Source organism: Dreissena polymorpha, chromosome 7 (assembly GCF_020536995.1).
Source record: "Dreissena polymorpha isolate Duluth1 chromosome 7, UMN_Dpol_1.0, whole genome shotgun sequence".
In the NCBI taxonomy this organism is placed as follows: domain Eukaryota; kingdom Metazoa; phylum Mollusca; class Bivalvia; order Myida; family Dreissenidae; genus Dreissena; species Dreissena polymorpha.
The window spans coordinates 46,874,031-46,888,718 of NC_068361.1; the positions used below are offsets into that span (position 1 = coordinate 46,874,031).

General features: G+C 31.5%; 1 protein-coding gene across 1 annotated transcript in view; it reads right to left on the bottom strand.

The window, feature by feature from the left end:
• Positions 1-4,975: 4,975 nt before the first annotated feature.
• LOC127839683 (sushi, von Willebrand factor type A, EGF and pentraxin domain-containing protein 1-like) overlaps positions 4,976-14,688 on the bottom strand; it is a 34,153-nt gene continuing 24,440 nt past the window's right edge. Inside the window, exons 11-14 of the mRNA XM_052368067.1 lie at positions 11,519-11,644; positions 9,407-9,508; positions 5,936-6,037; positions 4,976-5,013 (exon numbers count right to left, since the gene is read on the bottom strand). Coding sequence (XP_052224027.1) covers positions 4,976-5,013; positions 5,936-6,037; positions 9,407-9,508; positions 11,519-11,644 — 368 coding nt within the window. The remainder of the gene's footprint in view (positions 5,014-5,935; positions 6,038-9,406; positions 9,509-11,518; positions 11,645-14,688) is intronic.

The following is a 14,688-nucleotide window of genomic DNA, read 5'->3' on the forward strand; positions in this document are numbered from 1 at the left end:
ATACACGTTTTTTTTCATATATGTTTATTATAATGTATGATGTTTGTGAAAACAACAAAGAAGTAAATGCTGTCAAAGTACGCTTAAAGTATTTACACGTTGGGACAAAATGAGCCATGAACAACTGTATACAATCATGGATAAAAAACGTATCAATGGGACTGGTAACATGATAAGAAAGAAATACGAAGGTAAGCACGAAATGTTGATGTCATGTTTGTGAACAACATAATGGCGGTACAGTTATGGTGTAATATATCTGGACACTATAATTTAACTTACCAAACGTTTTAACGACACAAACATTTTACGAAGCAAAATACAGTATTGAAATACCAATATGTATCTGGACCCATACACATTAACAAAGGAATGAAAAAAGTTATGTATGATAGTATGGAACACACTTTAATAGGTAATAATGGGTACGAAATAAAACAAGAAATACAATTGTTTAAGGCCGCACTGCAACATATGAGATGGAACACATTCTTTTTACTTCACGATACAATTCGTTATTATAAACTTTTTCATAACTGAAATGTATGTACAACATAAAAGAGCAAATCTTGATCACACATCGGTTTGCACTGAAGTTCACGAGTGAAATCAGAACGACTGACAACATGCAACAAATACTCACCTTGATAGTTTAGGTAAATTTAGCATAAAACAATCACCCTGAAGTACAAGAATAAACCTGTAATATAACGGCACATAATATCTGTGATGCATATTAGAGAATTAACAAATGCAACTATGCATACATGATGGATATTTAAGAAGTTTAAATACAAAAGACAAGACATGGTAAAATAAAAGCAATAATGAACTTATTAATGAGCTTATTTCAGCCATAATAATATAAACAAGCAATGGTACAAAAATGTAATAGGCTATTGAAAATGCACTTATCTTACAAGGAAAACATTCTATGACATTTTAAATGCACAGTTTGAATGTACACAGACACACAAAACGGAATACATTAAAAAATCCGGGTTATGTTAGTGTAATGATTATAAGGAAAATATAGTAATAATAAATCATCTTATTACATTTAAATTGACGTTTCGGCTTGAGCCTTTATTAAAATTACAGAATACACTTTTACTACATTTTTGCATATTTTAACACCACATCTAAAACAATAAAGATAATGCTTTTAAAAGTCAAATGACATTGTGTATGATGACGACATAATCGACGTTTAATAATTGTAAAAAATGCGTCAGAAATGAAATAACGTTGATAACTAAATATAACAATTCACTGTGTTAAGTCAAAATTGTGTCTTGTACACGAAAAAACAATGGATATGTTACAATATAACATAATATATTATTATGATTTACATAAACTGTTAATCTTTCATTAAATAATCCAATCAAATTAAACAATATCAACCTATATTTACATATAACCTTTTAAGTAAATAATGATATATACTAGATATTAGAATCGTCACATAAACATTATGGATCAGATAAAATACTTAAGCAGCATTACGTTTCTTCTAATTTATGTTAAAGTTAAATATATATTGTTTTACACAGAGTAAACATTAGCATATCAGTGTTAGCACAAATACCTGACATATCCCGCTTTAAAGGAAACATAAAGAGTTGGGAGTGATTTAATTGATTGAAAAACTCAGTCGCCAAATGGCCTTAACACTAAAAACCATAAATATTAAATACTGGGACAAATTATTCAGTTTAAACTCTGTATATAACATTTATCTCCAAACACCAAGGAAACGGCAGCCTTACGGCAACTATTTTGGACTTGTTGCAATAACGCCTCTAGATCGCCTTCAGGACGCCATAGACAACGAAAAAGAGCAAAGCGAAGGGTCGCGTTTGTGTTGCAGATGAAACGCGAAGAACGTACGATGACCGTTTTGCCCGATATCTCTCATAAAGTGTGCGGGTGGACCAATAACAAATTGTTAACTCGTGCCTGCTCGGCCCAGAGGGCATCTGTTTCCCCTTACCTTATGCGACGATACATATTTTAATGGTGAGTTGTGGATATTCTGTTAGCAACTCCATCATAGTTTTTATGTCTTTTTAACTCAGGTCGCTCCTAGCAAGATGTTAATTTTCGGCATTGACTGGACATTATATAAGCGTCTGGCACAGCTAGTACAGTGCAAGTTAGCCTCTCCCATGTGATAGGTTCGGGGTCTTGCATTTCGGGACCACCACGTTTAGGTCTAAGCATGAGGGTTAACGTAATAATTTAATTAAAACTCAATTGATGTCTTAACACATTGAAGCGAGGCATGCAATTTATTCCAGCAAAGAAAGCGTTTTATGACACTTTATGGTGGTAATGCACTCGCAGTGCAAACGCCAATGTCGCAGTCATTTAGAAATTATTAAATGTCCCTTTACCAATTAATGGCGAACTGGCATACTGTAAGTCATTTTCTTGTATTTTTAAGTTCAAAGGCAGTTCGTTACTGAATTATGTTACGCATTATCATCTGGCCGTTTTCTTATGGGTCATTGTGCTTAACAATATTATTTTTTACGATTGAGCTGAACATAAAATCGCTATTGAAAACATACACACTTGCAAATAATCTCACTCACCAACTTTGAACAAAAATCTAGCTTTACATTAAAAAACTATCCGATAACTAGTAATGCAACTTGACATAGTCTTAATTAATGTGTCTCTCAACGTATCTTATATTGTATCTGGTCATCATCAATCTCGTGATACACAGGCTCGTTTTCAAACGAATTATAAACAATATATGCGTGTTCTGCAAGCGGCTCCGTAGGAGTAATATACGTTGCGTAGGTTTGATCCTGTGGCTGCTAGGTTGATGTTATTTCTGTATATGTTCCAGTTGGAAAATATTGGCTCGATGCGTGCGATTTCTCTAAATTTGGCCTATAATTTCTGGAAAGAAAAAGTCATTTAAAGATATGCGCAAATAAAATTTAAAAAAAAATCAAGTTTTATATGCATAAATATTAATTCAAAATAACGCCGGTAGTTCTATAATTCGAAATGCAGCACATTACTATGGCTAAGTCTGGTATGATTTGTGTACTTAAAACACAGCAAAACAACAAGTAAACGGGCGCAATTTATGTTGCTGATAGGTTCATCCAATGATCGTTAATACGCCTGAAATGGTCATGCATGTATTAAATTGTTGGCATGTGTACGTACAATTGATGCATGTAACAACAAATATTATTTTAAAAAACATGGCATTAACTTACATTTTAATCATAAAATGAAAGTTGAATTACATATGTCCTAATAATGCAATACCATTCAATGTTATAGGCGATAAATACTGGGTTTAAGAGTTAAAGAATTTCATTTTATTCATGAAGGTCATATGTTTGATACCTATTTATTATAGATCAATTCCATCGAAAGCCAAGCCTATGTGTTTTAGCTCATGTTGATCGTTAGTCAAATGCTTATTAAAACTCTCTCAAGTCCGTTCCCTGGGTAGAACCAGTACTTGTTTTCTTGGGGGGAGATCCAAAGAACGCAAAGGTCCTTTAGATATGATATTGTATGAATCACAGTGAACTAATGATTAAAAATCTTTGGTTTGAATTTAAAATGTGATTAAACTATGTATCGAATAAAATATGCTTTCAGTACATTTGTGTAATCTTGCTAAACAGTCAACTGTTGGATGTTTTGTTTTCTGTATCACTGTCTTTGATTGAGCATTTATTTCATACTTATTCACTTCAATCTTTTAATGTTTAAATATCCATTATGGATGAATTGGCACAAAAATAACACCTATAAGCATTTTATTGTAATTTATTTTATGTTTATGACAAAAAGGAGCCTTGTTCTGGCTTGTTTTCGAGACGTTATGTGTTGGCACAAGTGAACAGTGTGTATTCAAGTTAATTATATGCGTTATTTCAATATTGTTTTTTTTACATATGTGTTCTATTTGATAGCTCGAAAAGTTTACAGACGTGAATTCGCATACCTTGCATACTTATGGCGAAGCACAATGAAGATGACGATGCCGATAAAAACGACTACAACGATACCTATCACACTTGAGAGGTTAATTATCGTCGCTGAAAACAACAAAAAGGATGCGTGCACGATTACCTAGAGGATTGTTGATGTCGCTACAAAACAACCTGGAATAAAGGTTCTATGAAATGATTATTACTTCGAATAAGAATATCTGTCGATGACATCAAACGTGTGAAAACGGTCAATGAGAACTTATTTGCTGGTGCTGAAGGAACGTAAAAAAGATACGTAAATGGTCGATGCAACGATACGTGTTTTCGCTGAAAGAAAGAAAAAAAGCGTACACGGTAACTGAGATGGTACTTAATATCCATGAAAAAAGAAGTTGCATAAAAGACCACTGAGACATTTCTTTCACTAAAAAAGAAGTTGCGAAAACGGTCATTGAGATTTTAAGATTCTTGCAGCTGAAACAAATATGCGTTAACTGTCACTGACATGCGCATTACTGGTGAAAAAAGGGATCAAACATACTGCGGAACTTGTCACTTAGAGGTTAATAAATGTCGTCGGAAGAAAGATGCCAACATGGTCATCGGGAAAATAATTATTTTCGCTGTAAAAAAAGCACATTATGCGTAAATGGTAACGGGGACGATTATTTATGGTGCCGTAAAATTAAAAAGTTAATGCGTAAACGGTAACTGTGATGATAAAGGCTGTCGCTGCCATAACTCAAATGGTGCGTAAACATACACTTAAAGAAACAGCGAAATATGTGTCAATAAACACTCAGACAATGAGACAATAATTCCTGGTGAACAAAAACAAACGCATGACGCGTTAACGTTCGCCGCGATTGTAATGTGTGAGTCTAAAAGAATCAATTAGGCATAAACGGTTGTTGAGACAAAAATTGATTGTTTGAAAAAAAAAGAGTTGCGAAAACGGTCATGAAGACGAAAAATGCTGTATCTGTAAGAACTAATAATTATGAGTTTACAGCCATTAGGATGTGAACTGGTGAGGCTGAAATAACAAATAATCATGAGAAAATGGTATTTAAGACTATATTGGATATCGCTGAAAAAACAAAAACGATTAGTAAATCGTCAGTGAGACGATTATGGATGTAACTTAAAGAAGCAAAAATGATGAGTACATGGTCATTTAGACATTCATGGATGTCGATAAGGAAAAAACCTAATTATTATTAAATCGATAATTAGACCATAATGGATGAACCTGAAATAACCAATAATGATGAGCAAAAGTTCATTGAGACGATAATGGATGACTCTGTAAGAACCAACAATTATGAGCAAACGGTCAATGAGGCAATAAAAGATTTCTAGATACAAACACTGATTGATAAACGGTAATTTAGACGATAATTGATGTCGCTGAAACCAACCAACAATGATAAGTAAACGGTCATTGCTATGATAATTGCTCTAGCTGAAAGAACAAATACTGATGCAGAAAACGTTATTTGTATTAAAAATATCAATGCGAAAACAAGGGGAAAAATTGATCAATGTGTGAAATGTCTTCTTAAATGTATGTATATATAACACCATTAAACAAATTGATATTTTGAAGTTTGAGTTGTTGTTAGCTATAACCCCATTTAAAATAAAACAATCTGTTAATTTAAAAGGCCAACATAAATAAATCTACATTTTAGATTCTTGATTCATCTACGGTCGGCATTGATCAAATATTAACCTTTGGAAACGTTATTTGAGTGTTTTGTTACTTTCATTTCAGTTAATCACAACACTCGCCAATAGAAATACATATCAATGATACTGATTGATATCAATACTTTTCATAGTATCATTTACAATTATGTAATCAATGCACATTCACTATTTGCACTCTTCTTCTGGAGTCATGAAGGTAATTTTTTATATAAATTTTTCGAGTGCTTTTCTAATGTTAACCCTACATTTAGATTCCGATGTTTGGTGTTCAGAATCTTCATTCACGTCCACTTTGGTATTCTCGGGCGTGCGAGATGTTAGTCCTGGCGCAACCTCTATGATGGTCTCTGAGAATAAATATACTATATACATATAAACGCCAAATATTTGAATCGCATTTTGAAGTAACCAAATTAGTTTGTCTCACTTTAATTCATTACCGTCGATGCTTTAAATGAGTTTAATAATACAAAACCAACACCTGTAAAGCTCGTTATACTTAACAAATATAAACATGGGCATAACAGATATAAAACGAAAGATAAAAACAAAACATAGAAACAAAGATAGTTATTAAGAATAACAGGCACACAGACGGATATATAAAAAGCGCTATTTACATATTGCTTGGTTGATCAAATCGATTGATTGAATGATTTGGATAAAATCATTATAGAAACCAAGAACGACAGAACGAGAGAAAGAACGAAAATAACAAAGAAAAGAAAAAGATAGATAGATAGATAGATAGATAGATAGATAGATAGATAGATAGATAGATAGATAGATAGATAGATAGATAGATAGATAGATAGATAGATAGATAGATAGATAGATAGATAGATAGATAGATAGATAGATAGATAGATAGATAGATAGATAGATAGATAGATAGATAGATAGATAGATAGATAGATAGATAGATAGATAGATAGATAGATAGATAGATAGATAGATAGATAGATAGATAGATAGATAGATAGATAGATAGATAGATAGATAGATAGATAGATAGATAGATAGATAGATAGATAGATTAGATAGATAGATAGATAGATAGATAGATAGATAGATAGATAGATAGATAGATAGATAGATAGATAGATAGATAGATAGATAGATAGATAGATAGATAGATAGATAGATAGATAGATAGATAGCCGGTTTTTTTAAACTGCAAGATTACAATGCGTGATGGAGTTATATAGACAAATGACTAAAGCAAATTACTTATTAGCATACAGAAATCAATATAATCACCCTTCGGCTGACAACCAGATATTTGACTCCAGTTTCCAGTCTCTGCACAAGTGATAATTTCCGTGACATCGTCGGTACGTTGGGTTCCATTTGGGTGGTTTCTTGGGTTTGATTTAAGTGGTAACCTGGTACACATGTCACGTTGACCTTGGCGTTATAAAGGGTGTTATTTGGCGTTGTCAATTTATACATGTTATTTCTCAGGACTGTGTTCGGGTCTCCACAATCTTAAACCATATAGTACATTTAAATTATCAGAAAGTATTCATACAAAATTTGTAAACAGCTTTCTTATATCCACTAAGCAAACAAAAATAAAAAAAAGCATTCTCTGAGAATAAGTATACTATATACATATAAACGCAAAATATTTGAATCGCATTTTGAAGTAACCAAATTAGTTTGTCTCACTTCAATTCATCACCGTTGATGCTTTAAATGAGTTTAAGAATACAAAACCTATACCTGTAAAGCTCGTTATACTTAAAAAATATAAACATGGGCATAACAGCTATAAAACGAAAGATAAAAACAAAACATAGAAACACAGATAGTTATTAAGAATAACAGGCATACAGACGGATATATAAAAAGCGATATTTATATATTGCTTGGTTGATCAAATCGATTGATTGATTGATTCGGATATAAATCATTATGGTAAAAAGAACGAAATAACGAGAGAAAGAACGAACGAAACAAAGAAAAGAAGATAGATAGATAGATAGATAGATAGATAGATAGATAGATAGATAGATAGATAGATAGATAGATAGATAGATAGATAGATAGATAGATAGATAGATAGATAGATAGATAGATAGATAGATAGATAGATAGATAGATAGATAGATAGATAGATAGATAGATAGATAGATAGATAGATAGATAGATGATAGATAGATAGATAGATAGATAGATAGATAGATAGATAGATAGATAGATAGATAGATAGATAGATAGATAGATAGATAGATAGATAGATAGATAGATAGATAGATAGATAGATAGATAGATAGATAGATAGATAGATAGATAGATAGATAGATAGATAGATAGGCGGTTTTAAACTGAAAGATTACTATGCGTGATGGAGTTATATAGACAAATGACTTATGCAAATTACACATTCGAATACAGAAATCAATATAATCACCCTTTGGCTGACAACCAGATATTTGACTCCAGTTTCCAGTTTCCGCACAAGTGATAATTTCCGTGACATCGTCGGTACGTTGGGTTTCATTTGGGTGGTTTTCTTGGGTTTGATTTAAGTGGTAACCTGGTACACATGTCACGTTGACCTTGGCGTTATAAAGGGTGTTGTTTGGCGTTGTCAATTTATACATGTTATTTGTCAGGACTGTGTTCGGGTCTCCACAATCTTAAACCATATAGTAGATTTTAATTATCAGAAAGTATTCATACAAAATTGTTTAACAGCTTTCTTATATCCATTAAGCAATCAAAACAAAAATATGCATTCTCTGAGAATAAATATACTATAAACATATAAACGCAAAATATTTGAATCGCATTTTGAAGAAACCAAATAAGTTTGTCTCACTTTAATTCATCACCGTCGATGCTTTAAATGAGTTTAAGAATACAAAACCTATACATGTAAAGCTCGTTATACTTAATAAATATAAACATTGGCATAACAGATATAAAACGAAAGATAAAAACAAAACATAGAAACAAAGATAGTTATTAAGAATGACAGGCATACAGACGGATATATAAAAAGCGATATTTATATATTGTTTGGTTGATCAAATCGATTGATTGATTGATTCGGATATAAATCATTATGGAAACAAATGACGAAAGAACGAGAAAAAGAACGAAAGAAACAAAGAAAAGAAGATAGATAGATAGATAGATAGATAGATAGATAGATAGATAGATAGATAGATAGATAGATAGATAGATAGATAGATAGATAGATAGATAGATAGATAGATAGATAGATAGATAGATAGATAGATAGATAGATAGATAGATAGATAGATAGATAGATAGATAGATAGATAGATAGATAGATAGATAGATAGATAGATAGATAGATAGATAGATAGATAGATAGATAGATAGATAGATAGATAGATATATAGATAGATAGATAGATAGATAGATAGATAGATAGATAGATAGATAGATAGATAGATAGATAGATAGATAGATAGATAGATAGATAGATAGATAGATAGATAGATAGATAGATAGATAGCCGGTTTTAAACTGCAAGATTACAATGCGTGATGGAGTTATATAGACAAATGACTAAAGCAAATTACTTATTAGCATACAGAAATCAATATAATCACCCTTCGGCTGACAACCAGATATTTGACTCCAGTTTCCAGTCTCTGCACAAGTGATAATTTCCGTGACATCGTCGGTACGTTGGGTTCCATTTGGGTGGTTTTCTTGGGTTTGATTTAAGTGGTAACCTGGTACACATGTCACGTTGACCTTGGCGTTATAAAGGGTGTTATTTGGCGTTGTCAATTTATACATGTTATTTCTCAGGACTGTGTTCGGGTCTCCACAATCTTAAACCATATAGTACATTTAAATTATCAGAAAGTATTCATACAAAATTTGTAAACAGCTTTCTTATATCCACTAAGCAAACAAAAATAAAAAAAAGCATTCTCTGAGAATAAGTATACTATATACATATAAACGCAAAATATTTGAATCGCATTTTGAAGTAACCAAATTAGTTTGTCTCACTTCAATTCATCACCGTTGATGCTTTAAATGAGTTTAAGAATACAAAACCTATACCTGTAAAGCTCGTTATACTTAAAAAATATAAACATGGGCATAACAGCTATAAAACGAAAGATAAAAACAAAACATAGAAACACAGATAGTTATTAAGAATAACAGGCATACAGACGGATATATAAAAAGCGATATTTATATATTGCTTGGTTGATCAAATCGATTGATTGATTGATTCGGATATAAATCATTATGGTAAAAAAGAACGAAATAACGAGAGAAAGAACGAACGAAACAAAGAAAAGAAGATAGATAGATAGATAGATAGATAGATAGATAGATAGATAGATAGATAGATAGATAGATAGATAGATAGATAGATAGATAGATAGATAGATAGATAGATAGATAGATAGATAGATAGATAGATAGATAGATAGATAGATAGATAGATAGATAGATAGATAGATAGATAGATAGATAGATAGATAGATAGATAGATAGATAGATAGATAGATAGATAGATAGATAGATAGATAGATAGATAGATAGATAGATAGATAGATAGATAGATAGATAGATAGATAGATAGATAGATAGATAGGCGGTTTTAAACTGAAAGATTACTATGCGTGATGGAGTTATATAGACAAATGACTTATGCAAATTACACATTCGAATACAGAAATCAATATAATCACCCTTTGGCTGACAACCAGATATTTGACTCCAGTTTCCAGTTTCCGCACAAGTGATAATTTCCGTGACATCGTCGGTACGTTGGGTTTCATTTGGGTGGTTTTCTTGGGTTTGATTTAAGTGGTAACCTGGTACACATGTCACGTTGACCTTGGCGTTATAAAGGGTGTTGTTTGGCGTTGTCAATTTATACATTTTATTTGTCAGGACTGTGTTCGGGTCTCCACAATCTTAAACCATATAGTAGATTTTAATTATCAGAAAGTATTCATAAAAAATTGTTAAACAGCTTTCTTATATCCATTAAGCAATCAAAACAAAAATATGCATTCTCTGAGAATAAATATACTATAAACATATAAACGCAAAATATTTGAATCGCATTTTGAAGTAACCAAATAAGTTTGTCTCACTTTAATTCATCACCGTCGATGCTTTAAATGAGTTTAAGAATACAAAACCAATACATGTAAAGCTCGTTATACTTAATAAATATAAACATTGGCATAACAGATATAAAACGAAAGATAAAAACAAAACATACAAACAAAGATAGTTATTAAGAATAACAGGCATACAGACGGATATATAAAAAGCGATATTTATATATTGTTTGGTTGATCAAATCGATTGATTGATTGATTCGGATATAAATCATTATGGAAACAAATGACGAAAGAACGAGAGAAAGAACGAAAGAAACAAAGAAAAGAAGATAGATAGATAGATAGATAGATAGATAGATAGATAGATAGATAGATAGATAGATAGATAGATAGATAGATAGATAGATAGATAGATAGATAGATAGATAGATAGATTAGATAGATAGATAGATAGATAGATAGATAGATAGATAGATAGATAGATAGATAGATAGATAGATAGATAGATAGATAGATAGATAGATAGATAGATAGATAGATAGATAGATAGATAGATAGATAGATAGATAGATAGATAGATAGATAGATAGATAGATAGATAGATAGATAGATAGATAGATAGATAGATAGATAGATAGATAGATAGATAGCCGGTTTTAAACTGCAAGATTACTATGCGTGATGGAGTAAAATAGACAAATTACTAATGCAAATTACACATTAGAATACAGAAATCAATATAATCACCCTTTGGCTGACAACCAGATATTTGACTCCAGTTTCCAGTATCCGCACAAGTGATAATTTCCGTGACATCGTCGGTACGTTGGGTTCCATTTGGGTGGTTTTCTTGGGTTTGATTTAAGTGGTAACCTGGCAAACATGTCACGTTGACCTTGGCGTTATAAAGGGTGTTGTTTGGCGTTGTCAAATCATACATGTTATTTCTCAGGACTGTGTTCGGGTCTCCACAATCTTAAACCATATAGTAGATTTTAATTATCAGAAAGTATTCATACAAAATTTTTAAACAGCTTTCTTATATCCATTAAGCAAACAAAAATAAAATATGCATTCTCTGAGAATAAATATACTATATACATACAAACGCCAAATATTTGAATCGCATTTTGAAGTAACCAAATTAGTTTGTCTCACTTAAATTCGTCACCGTTGATGCTTTAAATTAGTTTAAAATACAAAACAAATACCTGTAAAGCTCGTTACACTTAACAAATATAAACATGGGCATAACAGATATAAAACGAGCTATAAAAACAAAACATAGAAACAACGATAGTTATTAAGAATAACAGGCATACAGACGGATATATAAAAAAGCGATATTTATATATTGCTTGGTTGATCAAATCGAGTGATTGATTCATTCGGATATAAATCATTATGGAAACAAAGAACGAAAGAACGAGAGAAAGAACGAAAGAAACAAAGAAAAGAAGATAGATAGATAGATAGATAGATGGATGGATGGATGGATGGATGGATGGATGGATGGATGGATGGATGGATGGATATATAGATAGATAGATAGATAGATAGATAGATAGATAGATAGATAGATAGATAGATAGATAGATAGATAGATAGATAGATAGATAGATAGATAGATAGATAGATAGATAGATAGATAGATAGATAGATAGATAGATAGATAGATAGATAGATAGATAGATAGATAGATAGATAGATAGATAGATAGATAGATAGATAGATAGATAGATAGATAGATAGATAGATAGATAGATAGATAGATAGATAGATAGATAGATAGATAGATAGATATTTAGATAGCCGGTTTTAAGCTGCAAGATTACTATGCGTGATGGAGTTATATAGACAAATGACTAATGCAAATTACACATTAGAATACAGAAATCAATATAATCACCCTTTGGCTGACAACCAGATATTTGACTCCAGTTTCCAGTATCCGCACAAGTGATAATTTCCGTGACATCGTCGGTACGTTTGGTTCCATTTGGGTGGTTTTCTTGGGTTTGATTTAAGTGGTAACCTGGTATACATGTCACGTTGACCTTGGCGTTATAAAGGGTGTAGTTTGGCGTTGTCAATTTATACATGTTATTTTTCAGGACTGTGTTCGGGTCTCCACAATCTTAAACCATATAGTAGATTTTAATTATCAGAAAGTATTCATACAAAATTTTTAAACAGCTTTCTTATATCAATTAAGCAAACAAAAATAAAATATGCATTCTCTGAGAATAAATATACTATATACGTATAAACGCCAAATATTTGAATCGCATTTTGAAGTAACCAAATAAGTTTGTCTCACTTTAATTCATCACTGTTGATGCTTTAAATGAGTTTAAGAATACAAAACCAATACCTGTAAAGGTCGTTATACTTAACAAGTATAAACATGGGCATAACAGATATAAAACGAAAGATAAAAACAAAACATAGAAACAAATATAGTTATTAAGAATAACAGGCATACAGACGGATATATAAAAAGCGATATTTGTATATTGCTTGGTTGATCAAATCGAGTGATTGATTGATTCGGATATAAACTATTATGGAAACAAAGAACGAAAGAACGAGAGAAAAAACCGAAAGAACCAAAGAAAAGAAGATAGATAGATAGATAGATAGATAGATAGATAGATAGATAGATAGGTAGGTAGGTAGGTAGGTAGGTAGGTAGGTAGGTAGGTAGGTAGGTAGGTAGGTAGGTAGGTAGGTAGGTAGGTAGGTAGGTAGGTAGGTAGGTAGGTAGGTAGGTAGGTAGGTAGGTAGGTAGGTAGGTAGGTAGGTAGGTAGGTAGGTAGGTAGGTAGGTAGGTAGGTAGATAGATAGATAGATAGATAGATAGATAGATAGATAGATAGATAGATAGATAGATAGATAGATAGATAGATAGATAGATAGATAGATAGATAGAATAGATAGATAGATAGATAGATAGATAGATAGATAGATAGATAGATAGATAGATAGATAGATAGATAGATAGATAGATAGATAGATAGATAGATAGATAGATAGATAGATAGATAGATAGATAGATAGATAGATAGATAGATAGATAGATAGATAGATAGATAGATAGATAGATAGATAGATAGATAGATAGATAGATAGATAGATAGATAGATAGATAGATAGATAGATAGATAGATAGATAGATAGATAGATAGATAGATAGATAGATAGATAGATAGATAGATAGATAGCCGGTTTTAAACTACAAGATTACTATGCGTGATGGAGTGATATCGACAAATGACTAATGCAAATTACACATTAGAAAACAGAAATCAATATAATCACCCTTTGGCTGACAACCAGATATTTGACTCCAGTTTCCAGTATCCGCACAAGTGATAATTTCCGTGACATCGTCGGTACGTTGGGTTCCATTTGGGTGGTTTTCTTGGGTTTGATTTAAGTGGTAACCTGGTACACATGTCACGTTGACCTTGGCGTTATAAAGGGTGTTGTTTGGCGTTGTCAATTTATACATGTTATTTCTCAGGACTGTGTTCGGGTCTCCACAATCTTAAACCGTATAGTAGATTTTAATTATCAGAAAGTATTCATACAACATTTTTAAACAGCTTTCTTATATCCATTAAGCAAACAAAAATAAAATATGCATTCTCTGAGAATAAATATACTATACACATACAAACGCCAAATATTTGAATCTCATTTTGAAGTAACCAAATTAGTTTGTCTCGCTTAAATTCATCACCGTTGATGCTTTAAATTAGTTTAAGAATACAAAACCAATACCTGTAAAGCTCGTTACACTTAACAAGTATAAACAGGAGCATAACAGATATAAAACGAAAGATAAAAACAAAACATAGAAACAAAGATAGTTATTAAGAATAACAGGCATACAGACGGATATATAAAAAGCG